The 15321-nt window shown below is 40.5% G+C and overlaps 1 protein-coding gene across 1 annotated transcript in view; it reads left to right on the plus strand.

The window, feature by feature from the left end:
* Positions 1-1085: 1085 nt before the first annotated feature.
* STN8 (Protein kinase superfamily protein) overlaps positions 1086-15321 on the plus strand; it is a 49796-nt gene continuing 35560 nt past the window's right edge. Inside the window, exon 1 of the mRNA XM_087697169.1 lies at positions 1086-1949. Within this exon, the coding sequence (XP_087553295.1) occupies positions 1308-1949 (642 nt within the window). The 5' untranslated portion in view covers positions 1086-1307. The remainder of the gene's footprint in view (positions 1950-15321) is intronic.

Raw genomic sequence — 15321 nt, forward strand, 5'->3', positions numbered from 1 at the left:
TAAAAAATTTTGACATAGTTTTTCATGCACTTTGAGAGGGAGATAGAAGAAGAAGGAGGATTAAAAAAAGAAGAAGAAAGAGAAAAAGACGAAGAGAGGGGGAACATAGAGAAATAGAATTATAGAGAGAGAAAATATAAAATTTAAAAGAGAGAGGAAAATAAAAAAGGAAAAGAGAGGAGAGAGGGGGGAGAAGAAAAGAGGGGAGAGAGACAGAGAGAAGAAAAGGAGAGAGAGAAAAGAAAAAAGGAAGAAAAAAAAAGAGAATTTGAACATAGAGAGAAAATTATAGAGAGAGGAAATACAAAATTTAAAAGAAAGAGAAAATAAGAAAATTAAAGAAAGAAGAAGAAAAAAGAGGAGAGAGAAGGAAAAGAGAGGAGAGGGGGGAGAAAGAAGGAAAGCGGAGAGAGAGAAAATATAAAATTTAAAAGAGAGAGAGAGAGAGAAGAAAAAAAGGAAAATTAGAAGAAAGGGGAGGACAAGAAAAGGGGTGGAGAGAGAGAGAGAGAGGAGAAGAAGAGAGAGAACTATATATAGGGAAAAGATAAAATTTACATATTTTAAGAGAGAGAGAGAGAGAGAGAGAGAGAGAGAGAGAGAGAAAGAATATGTAGAGAGAATTATAGAGAGAGAAAAAATAACATTTATAAAGAGAGAGAAAGAATAAAAAATAGAGGAGAAAGAGAGAGAAGGAGGAGAGAATTAGACAAGGAATTTGGAGGGGGAGAGAGAGAGAAAAAAAGGGAAAAGAAGAGAGAGAAAGATAAAAAGCCAATTGTTGAGCGAAGTTCGCACGACAACTTCGCTTGCTGCTTCTTCATTATTGCGAAGTGACCTAATGCTCCATGAGCACATATATAAAAATATTGATTACAATTGCCACATAAGGTTGGTGGTTCCCTCGTTGGGCGGGTGTTAGCTTTGGAAGGGATCTTTCAATAAAGAGAGAGTATATACATTGCCACATAGGCTCGGTGGTTCCCTCGTTGTGCGGGTTCTAGCTTATCAGAAAGGGATCTTACAATATGAAGTATAGATATTCTATATTTTTGCTTTTTCTATTTCTTGGTTTTTATGGTGGTGCGATCGGCAAGCACCTTCTCTTATCCCAACACGCACACCAAAGCCAGCTTCGATTTCCGCTCGCTCTCGCTCGCTCTCTGACTCATATTCTCTGTCTACCCACGCGTCAGCTCCAGCCATACTGGAGCTTATTCCTGCGAGCTGCTGGAGACTCGAGAGTGTATAAGTCTCGAGCTGTGACCTCACCATGGTGCATTGCAACACACCTGCATGACAAATCAATGGCCTCGCGCATAGGCCCCGTCACCTCCAGCATGGCGGAGCTTCCCTTCGCCATCGCCATCCCGTCCGTCAAGTCACCCTCGCTGGCGCTCTCTGCAGCGGCCAAGTGGCGATGGCAGGCCCATAAGCTCTCCGTGAAGTCCTGCCGGCACCCTAAAGCAAGCTGTGTCTGTACCCTGGCCCTGGGAGACATTGTTACGGACGCGCTTGGGGGCCTGCCCTTAGTGCCTGTGGATGACATACAGCGCGTTCTGCAAGAGGACACCGCCGTAGCTTCGACAATCAGGACCGGTATAAGCACGATCGCTGCGCTTCCGGAGTCACAGAGATGGCAGTACATCGGGACCTCAGTTGCAGGATGGGTGTACCTGACCGCGAGGCCAGGAGTTCTCTGGGGGGCCCTTGATGCTTTCATTTTTTCCCCCCTTCAGTTCATAGCAGACAAATTGACAGGCCGCCGGAACTTGAAGAGAACAGACTTTCTCATTGAGCAAAGAATTGGGGAAGGCTCGTTTGGCACTGTGTTTGCAGGTGCTATGGTTCCTCGCAATGTAGACACCAATGAGGAGCTTGGCAGAAGGTCAAGGCGTATTGAAGAGTATGACAACTATAAATCCTTCCAGAAAGTCATTCTAAAGAAGGTTTGAATTTTTTGATCAGTTTTCAGAACTACTCACTTGATTTTGACATCTGCTTCAATCATGCACAAGCTTTCATAACCATTCACATAGCCACTTTGAGCAATGTTGACACAAGTATTGGACGTCATTGCGTGTGTAGTTGAATCTTGCAACTTCTTGATGTGAGGTGGCCATTCTGTTTCTCCTCCATCGAAAACAGCTCATTGCCATGGAATTAGGTTTGTGTTCTTAAGTGCATTTTTCAATCAGCTCACTCTTTGAGGTGTGAGAACCTTGACATATATAATCAGCAGGCTGTACATGCATGACTGAGACCTGAGGTGAATTCAGTCAGCATAATGGAATGGTTCCCTGATGAAGGTACAAACTTAAGGGAAAGGTTGTGTTGCTTCACTTTCTCTCTAGTATATGGGAGTGGGCTTCAACATGCTTTATCTTGCTTTTCAAAATGGGGTTGCCTGTAACTGTAGTGGCACTCTAGTTGTCACAATATAACACTGTAGGAACCTCACATGGGAATTGCAATTGTGCTAATAAACTCCTCAAGTAGATGGCCTTGGTGGTACTATCCTATGAAGTTCAATATGTAATGCACTTGGGCATTACCCACATACATGTGCTTGTATCCTGGGTATTGCATATTGGATGAGATTGGCAAAGGTGAATGATGTGGTTGAGGGAGCATGTGAGAAGCAAATTGCGTGAGAGGTGAGAGATGCGTGCAAAAGGTGAGACATGTCATGGTGTGACTTGAAGATGGTGTGCGAAAGATTGTGGTAGTAGCATCATGGCTTGATTGGTTGTGGGTTGCAAGTCATCACTTCTTGGAAGTAGATTGATGTTTCGGGAAGGCGGAATATTAAAGTGTGGATAATGTGGCACTTTATTAAAACGTAAAAGCTAGCTGTTTTCATAAAAAATAAAAAATTATCGATTTGTTTTTATGAGTTGGCTACAAGTATGCTTGATGCTGTATTAAATGGTTGTTGGTGATTGTTGTGGATCATTTTCAATGTCAACCTGGAGTGGATCAGCAATCACACATCTTCTTTTTCTTTCTCTCTTCATACCAAGTTGCAAGGAATAGTAGAGAGCAAGTGTACTAGCATGTTGAAGTGCATATGAGATTGAGGCGAGCTAGATTATTCATGGCTTGATTGAAGTGAAGATTGTTCAAGGTACATTGAGATGGAGTGAAGGGTTGTCCCAGATAGGATAGTTAGGCAATTACGTGGATTCAAAATGTTGGTTCATGCTTGGGTTCTTGGAGTTGTTATTTGTAGAAATCTTGATTTGACCGTTGTAATTAAGATTTGAGGATTTCTTCCGCCTTCTTGGGTTCTCTCATCTTCTATTGAGCTATGCATTAGGACTAATAGTTTGACACAATAGTCAGTCTGGCTAAAGATTGTTAACAAACATGGATCTTGAACATAGTTTAGCTATGGAGGCTTGAACTCGTAACCAAGAGATATGAAGAAGACTAATGACTAGACACAGACTTTTACTCAAGTGAATTAGGTTCCAAGATAGATTAGCTTGGACTCATAAATACAATCTTGAGTGGATAAAGTTACAGGCTCTAAGTACAAACTACAATAGCATTCATTAAAAAAAATGGACCAAGTACATGCTTTTATAGCTTTCTAGCTTCTCCACTATTCTCATTGTGCATATGGGATTCAGGACAGCTCTTCCTGGAGTATACATCATTTGTCTATTTCTCAACACCCCCCCCCTCAAATGATGAGTCCCTATACTTGCTGGCTTTCCCTCCCCCCCCCTCTACATGATAATATGGCTTGGAAGACTAGCTCATAGGCAGCCTAGTCAAGTTAAAGCTTGAGACTTTACATTTTTGGCAAGGGTTTTACAAATCAAATGCACTAAGGGAAACATAGAGATCCACTATGGGAACAAATTCCTTAAAAACAATCTGTCAGAGTTGTTGATGGTAGCGGAAGTATCTTTTTCTTCTTCTTCTTCATTCATGAATTGACTTTGATGGTGGTTATTCTGCATCTGCTGTGCTTTTTTCTTGTGGAAGCATTCACTAACAATATGGCCAGTTTTATCACAATAATGACATGTCATCCGACTCCTGTTGTCGGTATTGAATCCTCGACCTCTTTCCTTGGGTCCAGTAGCTCTTCTAGTGTATAAGAGGTTTTCCCTTGAACTGGTATCTTTTACATCTTTGCTTTTTCCATCAAGTAGTGAGTGCTCAATATCTTTGAGTGAGAGACTCGGAATATTACTTAGAGTGGAACAAGGTTCTCATATGGATCATTGTTTACACTTGCAAGCAGTACGGCTATTGCTTCATCTTCATCAATATTCTTCTTGAGAGTTGCAAGTTGGGTTTTTAGGCTCTTGAACTTGTTAATGTGCGTGGTTAGAAGCACTGCCTTTGATATCTAGTTTATAAAAATGCATGAGTCTCTTACTCAAAGATATTGAGCACTCACTGCTTTCTTCATCAAGCAGTGAGTGTTCAATATCTTTGAGTGAGAGACTCGGAACATTACTTAGAGTGAAACAAGGTTCTCATATGGATCCTTGTTTACACTTGCAAGCAGAACGACTATTGCTTCATCTTCATCAATATTCTTCTTAAGAGTTGCAAGCTGGGTCTTTAGGCTCTTGAACTTGTTAATGTGCGTGGTTAGAAGCACTGTCTTTGATATCTAGTTTATAAAAATGCTTGAGTAATTTTACCTTTGAGTTTTTTGCTTGGGTACCAAATATTCTGTCAAGTTTCTTCCAAGCGTTTCTAGCATTTCTAATGCCAAATATATGATGTAGCATATCATCACTTAGTCCCCAGGCAATGATGTCTAGTGCCTTGTTATTCATCTTCTTCCATTCTTTGGTTTTGAATTGGTCTTCTTCAATGAACCCGTCTTCATCATCTTTCTTCTTGTTATCTTCATTATCTTTAAACAAGTCCCACAAGTCTTTCCGCATAAGATGGTACATGGTCTTCTGTTTCAAGTCATGAAAGCCTTCACTATTAAACTTTGCTATCTATTCCACTTAGTCATCTTAGTAGGAGGTCTTACCATGAGAACTCTCGGGCAGTGTCTATCCTTTTACAAGAAGATTGAGATTTACAAGGGGATTTGATAATTGTGACTTTAAATCATTACACAACCTGAGAATGTTCTTCGAAATTGAAATCAGAAGGTGAGTTACTTTTGAGTAAGCTGAAAGACTCAAGTGCCAAGAAGCACTATTTGAGTATCAATAAATACTATGTCTTGAAGATCTTGATATTTGACTCGATGTTACTAGGTAATCTTTGAACTTCCTTGGATTCTTCCAGATTTGCAGTTGGCTTCAGAGATAATTTCAAAGTGATCAAGGTTACTATTGATGATGCCAATGAGAAAAGACAAGGTTGCCAAGCTTTTTAATTTCCTGGCTATGGCTTCCACTGTTTAGGGTTTCAGACAGCCTTGATTTTTTTGTTGTAGCAGAAGCTAGGTGCAGCCATTTGGGCCAAGGATTGGATAGGGGATAGCCTATAGTATAGGCTTTGAATGTCCCATATGGGCAAGACGAGTCGCAGCCTCCACACATCACGCAGACTGTACGACTGTCATAAGGCGCAGCAGAGACAATGATGTTTGATTTTCGTAATGCTGGGCTCCACGATGGATATAATGTCACACTCTGATGTGATAGGGAGTTGCATTGGGAGCAGAGGAAGAGCTTCTCAGAAGACATCTTAAGTTGAAATTGTCTGTATGATAAGATCTAAGAGCTCCACTGAAGGTAGGGGCAGTCTGGCTATGGTTGCCAAGAAGAGGTGTGTGAAAATAAAGTAGGAGATAAACTCAACCACTTGTCCTGAGCTGGAGTTGAGCTATGATAAGCTGGAGAAGTAAGAGGAAGAGCTAAACTGAGCTCACCATGGCTCTGATACCATGTTAACAAGCATGGATCTTGAACACAATTTAGCTATGGAGGCTTGAACTCATAAGCAAGAGACATGAAGAAGACTAATGACTAGACACAGACTTTTACTCAAGTGAATTAGGTTCCAAGATAGATTAGCTTGGACTCATAAATACAATCTTGAGTGGATAGAGTTACAAACTCTAAGTACAAAGTATAATAGCATTCATTTAAAAAAATGAACAAAGTATATGCTTTTATAGCTTTCCAGCTTCTCCACTATCCTCACTGTGCATATGGGATTCAGAACATCTCTTCTTGGAGCATACATCATTTGTCTATTTCTCAACAAAGATGTAGCTGCAATCTCTTGTTTTTTGCTTGATCAAGAGATGGGAGCCAAGCTCTAGGAGATGTAATTACTATGAGAATGTTGATTGGCATTCATGTCTTCAGTATTGGTGTAGTAGTGCAGGATTAGTTTGTGACTGAAAGACAATTCATAAGTATAAGTAGCACAAATCTTCCTAACTACATGTGCACATGGATTTTAGTCAGATTGTTTTGATGCATTAACATATTAGCCAAGATAGAGACTGGATATGAGAGGTCAATGTGGCTGGAATGAGCTACAAGAGTCTCCCAACTACTTGGCGTTAGTTATGCTCATTGAAGGGAGGATCTTTTGAGTCCTTAGTTAGCTTCATTGTAGGAGTTACCTATTGGCCATGTACCATGTGGAAATCAATTGAAGAGTGTGCTTTTGTTGCGACACAAACATATCTTGAGAATGTTGCAGAATCTCCATATCCTAAAAGTATGAGAGAGGACCAATGTTGATCATCTTGAAAGCGGAGCTAAGCTTTGCTTTAATGTACTTAATCTTGGATGTGTTCGAGCTCGCAATCAAAAAATCATTAATGTACAAAAGCATGTACCTTATACCTCCCTAAAGTAGATCATCTGTATTTGATCTAAGGGGAAGAAATGGAAATCATTAGCTAAGATACAAATTGGATAAGAGAGGTTAGTGTAGGTGTGAATGAGCCACAAGAGTCTCCCAACTACTTGGCAATAGTTATGTCGTTGAAGGGAGGACCTTTAGACTCCTTAGTTAGCTTCATAGTAGATTCTAGCTATTGGCCATGCACCATGTGGCTTCTAATTGAAGAGTATGCTTTTATTGTGATACAAAACTATCTTGAGAATGTTGCACAATCTCCATGCCCAAAAAGTATGAGAGAGGACCAAGGTTGGTCATCTTGAAAGTGGATCCAAGTTGTGTTTTTATATGTGCAATCATGGATGTGTTTGAGCTAGTGATCAAAAGATCATTAACATACAAAAGCATAAGCCCCCCAAATCTGGCCGACCAACATTAGAGAGTGGCAAATAATTAGGTTGACTATGGTAGATGTAGTCGGCAGCAGCAACTAATAATGTTGAAAACGTTGACGTGGCAGTCTAGAGCCCTCACAATGTGGTAGGGGCAACATAATTACTGAAAACTATTAGACAATCACTCCTAAATTGGCTGAAAGAAGAAATGGAGACTCTAGAATGAGCTGCCTTCTCCATCAAAGCACATGACAGACATTTTAGAGCTCCTAATGTCCCCGTTTGACTTAGATTGAGGCTCATAGGCAAGAGATGACAATACATGACAAATGTGACTACTAACAAAAATATGGATGCAGCCTATGCAATGGTTAAGTATACTCTTCAGAGGTCTCAAGAGAAGGAAATGAAGGTAGTTGATCACCATAGACATGCTTTGTTGTTTGCAAAGGGTGATCATGTGTTTCTGCGTTTTGAAAAGGGAAGGCTGAAAAAGATGAAATGTAAAGGGAGGTTGTATCCAAATGTAAGTATGCGATATTATGGGTTCTTCTAGGTATTGGAGAGGATCAACAATGTTGCTTATAGGCCGAAATTGCCTCCATACTAGCGGATACACAATGTCTTTCATGTGAGCTTGTTGAGGCCTTTTTACAATTATGTACTTGAGGATATATCTTTTGAAATTCAGCCAGAGGTTGAGGAGCTGGATGAGATATTGGTACTTGAGTAGATTTTGGCATTTAAAGAGAGAAGTCAAGGGTAAAGTTTCCAGAAGGTATTTGGTGAAGTTTTATAATTATTCACCAATGGATTCTGAGTGGATGACTTGGCAGACATCCTTAGTTGTTGTAGCTTAACCTCGAGGCTTTTCAATTAGAGCAGACCTTAGATTGGGCTTAGTCAGGTTGAGCAAAGCAAAAGTCTAGGGCTTTGCGTGATGCTCAAGGGGGAGGTAGCATTTTCACTCTAGTGATGGAAAGCTCTCGTGTATAGTGGATCTCAGATATATTCAACATGCATCCAGGGTAGTGTGTTCGTAGTGTGTTTGCCATAAGGTCACTATTTAGTGTGCTAGTCACTGCAATTTGATATGATAGCTCTTGATCCAAGAGAAAAAGCAAAACTTGTAGTGGAATGTTGAGTGTCGACATCTCTAGCCCAATTGGAGTCACTCCATCTAGCTAGAGTGGCTCCCTCTTCGTACAAATTTCCGAAATGTAGTGAAATTCTAGGACTAGAATTGAAATGCATAAATAATCAAACTCCTATATATTTGTTTGATTTTAACGGAGCTCACAACAAGAAGATGTGAAGTGGAAAACAAGGAATGCTTGCACTCCCTCTCTGAACTTGGGGGTTTTCTGAAGACCCAACAATCTTGTGTGATAGAGCATAGAAGTGTGAGACAAAGGCTTTGTGAATAGATCTGGTGCATTGTTCTCCATGGGATAGTAGATCATTTTGAGTTCGGACTCTATGATTCCCTCTCGAACATAATGGTATTGAACCTTGTGTTTTGGATTGGCATGAAACACGAGGCTCTTTACCAAACCAAGAGTACTCTAGGTATCTACTTGTAGCACTGTAGGTTCTATGTATGGAAAGCCAATCTCTACTAAAATGCAACGGAGCCATATAGCCACCTACGTGGTAGAGCAAAGGGTATGATATTTGGTCTCCATCGAAGATAAGGCCACAGTAGGTTGCTTCTTGCTACTCCAAGAGATAGCTCTTGATCCAAGGGAAAAAGCAAAACTTGTAGTGGAGTGTCGAGTATTGAAATCTCTAGCGCAATCAGACTCACTCCATCCAGCTAGAGTGGCTTCCTCTCCATACAAAATTCTATAGGATTGAGTCTTCTACAGGTGGCATAGAATATGCAAAGTGGCTCTCTAGTGAGCCATCCGAGGTGTCTTCATAAAAGAAGATAGGAATGCCACCATATAGGAAATATCCAGCCTTGTATAAATGAGCCAAATAAGAGAGCGAATGAGGCAATTGTTTCAAGTAGTATTTGGAAGAAGATGACTTACAATAGTCAACTTGGACTTTGGGTCCATGGGGAATGAAATGGGCTTATTTAAATCCAAACTTTGAGAGAAGCTTGGATATATACGTGTGTTGAGATGAAATTGCCTTGGAATGAATAGATACAATGTTCAATCGAGAAACACACTATGCAAATTGAATTCAAAACCTTGAACTCCTGTGTCTTTGAAGGACCCAGGTAGAGAGTATGAGCTCGAAGTGTGTCGTACTTTGTACAGATCCCGAAATACAGCAGGCAGCCTCCGGATGTGATCGACTACAAACACAAATTTGGAGAGTTTGGATCAGGGTGAACACGTAGTGGCAGCGACAGCTGTTGGCTGGATAACAGTTTGTTAGTTGCCCTTGGAACAGTAGGTGACTGCTGGAAACCATCAAATGCAGGCTGAAAGGAGCTTGGCGCTATCTAGAGCTTGGAGACTAAGGTGATGGCTGTCAAGCAATGGAAACAGGTTGTAGAGCTGTTGCCAGCGGCAAACACATTGATAGAAGGCTGAAAGTTTGATTGCGAGGTGCTGATGATGACCTGTCACCACCTCAAACTCAGGTATCTGCTAGGGAAGTGGGCACCAATAGGAGGAAGACATGAAAAATGAGATGGGATGAGTGGATAGGCTGCCTCCTATTCGTAGATGAGTGGATTCTCCCAAGTTAGGGTTTGGCTTTTGGGACACAAATACTCTCTAGGAAAGTTTGGTAATTTAATGAAAAGTGTAGTAAGGAACATGTTTTGGGGTAATTTGAAAGAGCTACTCAGTTTATAATGCATGTTTTAACTCAGCAAAATCCATTTGAAGTAGAAGCACCATTAGAGAAGGGTTAGAGGCCATAGCCTCATCAAACACAATATCTTGACTCAACACTATCTTACAAGGCTTGTAGCCTTTCATTACCTGATTGTAACCAATAAAGATGTGCTTCTTGGACTTTCTGTTGAGTTTTCCCCTGTGTTTTTTGTCGACATGGACATGGGCATCACATTCAAAGATGTGAAAATGGGAGATGGATGGCTTCTTGCCAAAGAATGCTTGATAGGGAGTCATGTCCTTCAAAGTTGCGGTCAGAGACTTCTTGTGGATAATGCATCGTGGTAGAGATTGCCTTCCTTCAAAGTGTGTGAGAAAGTCCTCGACACTCTAGCATCTATCTAGCCATTTCCACTATGGTTTGATCTCGTTGCTCCAAGATATCATTCTTGGATGGTGTGTTCAGATGGGAAAACTCCATTTGAATTCCATATGCATGTAAAACTTACCAAACTCTTTGTAGCAAAACTCACCTTCATGATTGGCTCGAACCCCTCAAATTGAAAATTGTTTGCTTTTTTAGCAAACACTTTCCACTTGCTATAGCTGGAAAATATCTTGGATTTGTACTCCAAGAAAAAGGGCCACATGTATGTGGAAAAATCATCAATAATAAGTATTAAATATTTAGCCTTTGCATAAAGGGGAATGATTCCCACTTCTTGAACTGGCACTAAAGAGTTGCCACCAATCATGACGTTGCCCCCTATGGAATGAAGGTCTTGGATCTAATCTTGATGATAGGCTAGGTGAGATGATGTACCGCTATCCACAAGCCAGGGCTTCTCCAAGGAGGAAGAAGCAAGAGCAGTGTTCTCAACCTCAACAAGATGGGACAAAGATTGATTGTTGGTGTAGCCTTTGTCTCCTCGACACCATCCTTGGCTCTAGGCTTCAAATGGGGTTATTTTTGCTAATACTTGTCTTCAAGGTGTGTGCCTTTACCATAGTGTGGGCACTTGGTCTTCTCTTTAGACTTCTCATCCTACTTGTCCTTATGCTCCTTCTTCTTGTTCTTGTCCTTCTTGTCCTTCTGTAATGTGCTTGGTTGAGGACCCCCTCAACGACATGATTTAGTGGCCCATCAAGAGATCATTCTAAGCGACGCCGCCTGATACTCCTTAGAATAACATAGGGTTTGTTACCTATGCTCTCTCAAGTCCACTTTGCAATGGAAGGTTCTGGCCGTAACCCATAAGGATTGACTTGAATTTGGGTTCCTAATTCAATGCTAATGTTACCTATGAGCTTACTACCGTCGGCCCTTGAGCCATTGTATTTGCAAGTCAACCCAACCTAAAGCAAATCAATGTTGCACCTGGTTCATAGTGAGTGAGAAATGAGGGGGAGTGATTCGTGTTGACCTCTATCCGTAGGATATAGTCTTGACTCTGGTACTCTAAAACGACATTGATCGGGATCTAAGATGACATGCTATGCAATCAAGTACTCGGCTCTTTCGTAATTACATTGCCTTGAAGGAAAAATCTTGGCTCATTGAGACCACCCATTTGTAGGATGGATCCGTCTAGGATCTTGCCCTCCCGCTTTCCTCAAGGGTGTGTTTTGGTTATCTAATTATCCTAACACACTTGTGTTTGACATGTAAAGACAGCTTTCTTAATTAACCATTAAACACTAGTTTCTTTACGTAATTTATTGTCATAGACACAAATACAATGTTAAACAATCCTTGGAAAGGAGTTGCAAAACAATGTATTTATTGCATCTTCTCCAAAGCGTGATGCCACCTTGGCATTTTGTCTCTTAATTTGGGACTTCCGCCCAAATCTTAGGCACATGATCCACCAATTCACCCTTATTTAGTGTCAGAGCCTTCCAGGAAGTCCATCTTGGGATTGTAGGGGTTAGGCTAGTCCTTGATAGACCCAAGGGATTTATGGCTAGAGCCCCTTGGTACCCTTGTTGCTTTAGCCTAACATTCTCCCCACGGAGGGACCTCTCGCATTTGGGGCCGGTCCTAGCCTCGAGCGCAGTCATACCAGCCCCTTGATGAAGGGCTCTCGCCACTTATCTTGGCGGAGGTTTAGTGCATAATTAGAAATCCACCCATACATGGGCCACAAGAACTTTTGTACAAATATACAACCAAGCAATTAGACTATTATTATCAGCTAGGAAAACATTCCTTTTTCATTGCATAAATCCAAACAACCATTTTGAATACTCTTTATGAATCAACCAACTTATCTTGGTTTCCTAGAACAATAAACCTTATCTTAAAGTAATCACTCCAACAACCTGAAACGATATCCTTATTTGTAAAACAAGATATGAATGCTTTAAGACATAACAACTAACCAACCTCTTTGAGTATTTCTCAAGGGAATACTCAAGGGATGATACACCTCACAATATATTCCTCCTTAAGGACATAAAATTCAGTAGTTTTTTGACACATGAAGATCATCCAACTACAAGTTCCTATTTGCTAATTTACCTTAGCTTCATGTGTTAGTTTCCCCTTTCCAATGACCTTTTAATACCATTGGTCTAAACTATTCTTATTCAATTCAAATCAAGATAACACACCTCTAAGCTCTTTTTTTTTTGTCACAAGCATTCCTTTAAATGATTCAACAATTTATTATCCACAATCCTTTCGTCATTGTATTAAGAGACATCTACCTTTATTTATATCTTCCACCTAGGTCACTAAGATTCTCTATAACATGACCAATTTGAGTATTTTTTGGCAATATGAGTTGCTACTTTTACAAGGCTGTTCCATGCACAACTCATTGTGTTTCAATCCCATGAACAACCTTTATTTCTATGCAATAGCAAAGTGGTCTAGATATTAAGGCTATGATTTATGGGATAAGAAATTCTTTGATTAGGACTATATGACAAAACTCAGCTTTATAACCAATCGAAATCAATGAAAAGGAATATAGGGGGGGCATTTGGGTCCTTTGCGAATCCTGGGTTGATTGTTGCTTGGTTTGATGGAGTAGCTAAGGTGTCATCTTAAGTTTCCAATCCCCAGAGCAGTTTTGCAATAGGAGACCTTCGCTCTATCTCTCTCTACTTCTCTTCCTCTCTCTCTCTCTCTCTCTCTCTCTATCCCTCTTCTTCTCCCTCTCTCTACCTTCTCTCTATGTCTAACTCTCACTCCCTATCTTTCTCTCTCTTCCTACCCATCTCTTTTTCTCCTCTATCTTCTCCCTCTCTCTTCTTCTCTCCTTCTTTCTTGTCTTTCTTCTTGCTCTCTACACTATCTCCTCTTTTTCTTTTTCTTCTCTTCTCTCTCTTCTTCTCTTCCTCTACTTTTCTCCATCTCTCTCTCCCTATATGCCTTACCTCTTCCCTCTCTATCCTTCTCTCTCTCTACTATAGCTGCATTGTGTTCATAAAAAATAGTGTGTGCTTTAAGGCTTTGCCATAAGCCTTTATATAGGCTTAAGGGGGGAGGTGGGCAATAATAGTCCCCCTCCTTGCTGGTAACGTCAACTTCCTCTCTTCATTGTAGACAAGGCTGCATTTGCGTGTTTGATTGAATGGCCGAGGGGGTGTCAGTTATTGTGGTGTAACCTGCGTGTGATGCTTTCAAAGGGGTGGGAGTGTGCCACTCAATAGCAGTGCATGGAGTCAATTGGTGCATCACAACGGTGGTGGAGTTGATGATGAGGGGTTGACGGCGATGACGGTAGGTAAGTTTCTCTTTTTTCTTTACTTTAAAAAAAGGTTTTTAAATCTTAATTCCCCCCTTCCCTCTAAGTCCCCTTTCATATGCGAGAGCGGGGGGTGGAGACATTACATCCTCTTTCCCTCAGAGAAATCGAGATGTCCTCATCTCAAGAAAAGCTTATGGTTATGTTTTCTCGAGGACAAGTTTTTAGGGCATCTAGGATCTCTGTGGGTTAGTATACAGTATGCTTCTGTTACACTACTCTGATCATGTAGCACTAGTCTTAGCCTCTTAAGTATTCAAGTTTTTAGGGCATCTAGGACCTGTTGGTTAGTATACATTATGCTTTTGTTGCACTACTCTGCACTAGTCTTAGCCTCTTAAGTATTCAAGTTCTAAGCAAACTCACCATGATAACATTAACCCATAGTTTTGTCTCATTTGATGTTTTTGCTTTGATATACCACATGTAATATGTCTGATTGAGGATCCCTTAGTGACATGATTTAGTGGCCCATCAAGAGATTATCTTAAGTGATGCTGCCTGATACTCCTTAGAATAACACAGGGTTTGTCACCTAGGCAAACAATCCTTTGAAAGCAGTTGCAAAACAATGTATTTATCCTGCACCTTCTCCAAGGTGCAATGCCAACCCGACATTCTATCCCTTAATCGGAGACTCGTGTTCAAATCTTAGGCACACGATTCACCAATCCGTCCTTAACTAGCATCATGGCTTTCCAAGAAGTTCATCTTGGGCTCGCAGGGTTTATGCTGGTTCTCGATAGACCCAAGGGATTTACAGGCAGAGCCCCCTGGCACCCTTGTTGCCTCCTAGCCTAATGTCCTCCCTACGGAGAGACCTTTTGAATCTGGGGCTAGTCTTAGCCTCCATTGTCGTCATACCAAACCCTTGGTGAAGGGCTCCTACTATTGACCTTAGGGGAGGTTTAGTGCGTAATAAAAAATCTGCCCACAAGGGCACAAGAACTTCTGTACAAATATACAACCAAGCAATTGATCTATCATCATTAGCAAGGAAAACATTCCTTTTTCATAGTATCAATCTAAACAACCATTTTGAATATTCCATATGAATCAACCAACTTATCTTGGTTAGAAAAACCGGCTCTTTTTTATAATAATAAACTTTATCTTAAAGTAACCACTCCAACAACCCAAAACAATATCCTTAAAACAATTTGTAAAATAGATACGATATTCAATTTCCCTTGGGTTTGCTCTTGCCCTTGGTATTTCCCTAGGATTTCTGAGATATGGACGCTTTAAGACATAACAATAACTAACCAATCCCTTTGATTATTTTTCAAGGGATGGTACACCTCACAACATATCCCCACTTAAGGACATAAAATTCAATAGTTTATTGACAAATGAAAATCATCCAACCGTAAGTTCCTATTTGCAAATTTACCTTAGCTTCACGTGTTAGTTCCCCCTTTCCAATGATCTTTCAATACCATTGGTCTAAACTATTCATATTTGATTCAAGTCAAGATAACACACCTCTAAGCTCATTTTTTTTTTTGTCACAAGCTTTCCTTTAAACGATTCAATAATTTATTATGCACAATCCTTTTGTCATTGTATTAAGAGATATCT

Source organism: Lygodium microphyllum, chromosome 17 (genome assembly GCF_053477565.2).
Source record: "Lygodium microphyllum isolate KBCC chromosome 17, Lygodium_microphyllum_v1.1.10, whole genome shotgun sequence".
In the NCBI taxonomy this organism is placed as follows: Eukaryota; Viridiplantae; Streptophyta; class Polypodiopsida; order Schizaeales; family Lygodiaceae; genus Lygodium; species Lygodium microphyllum.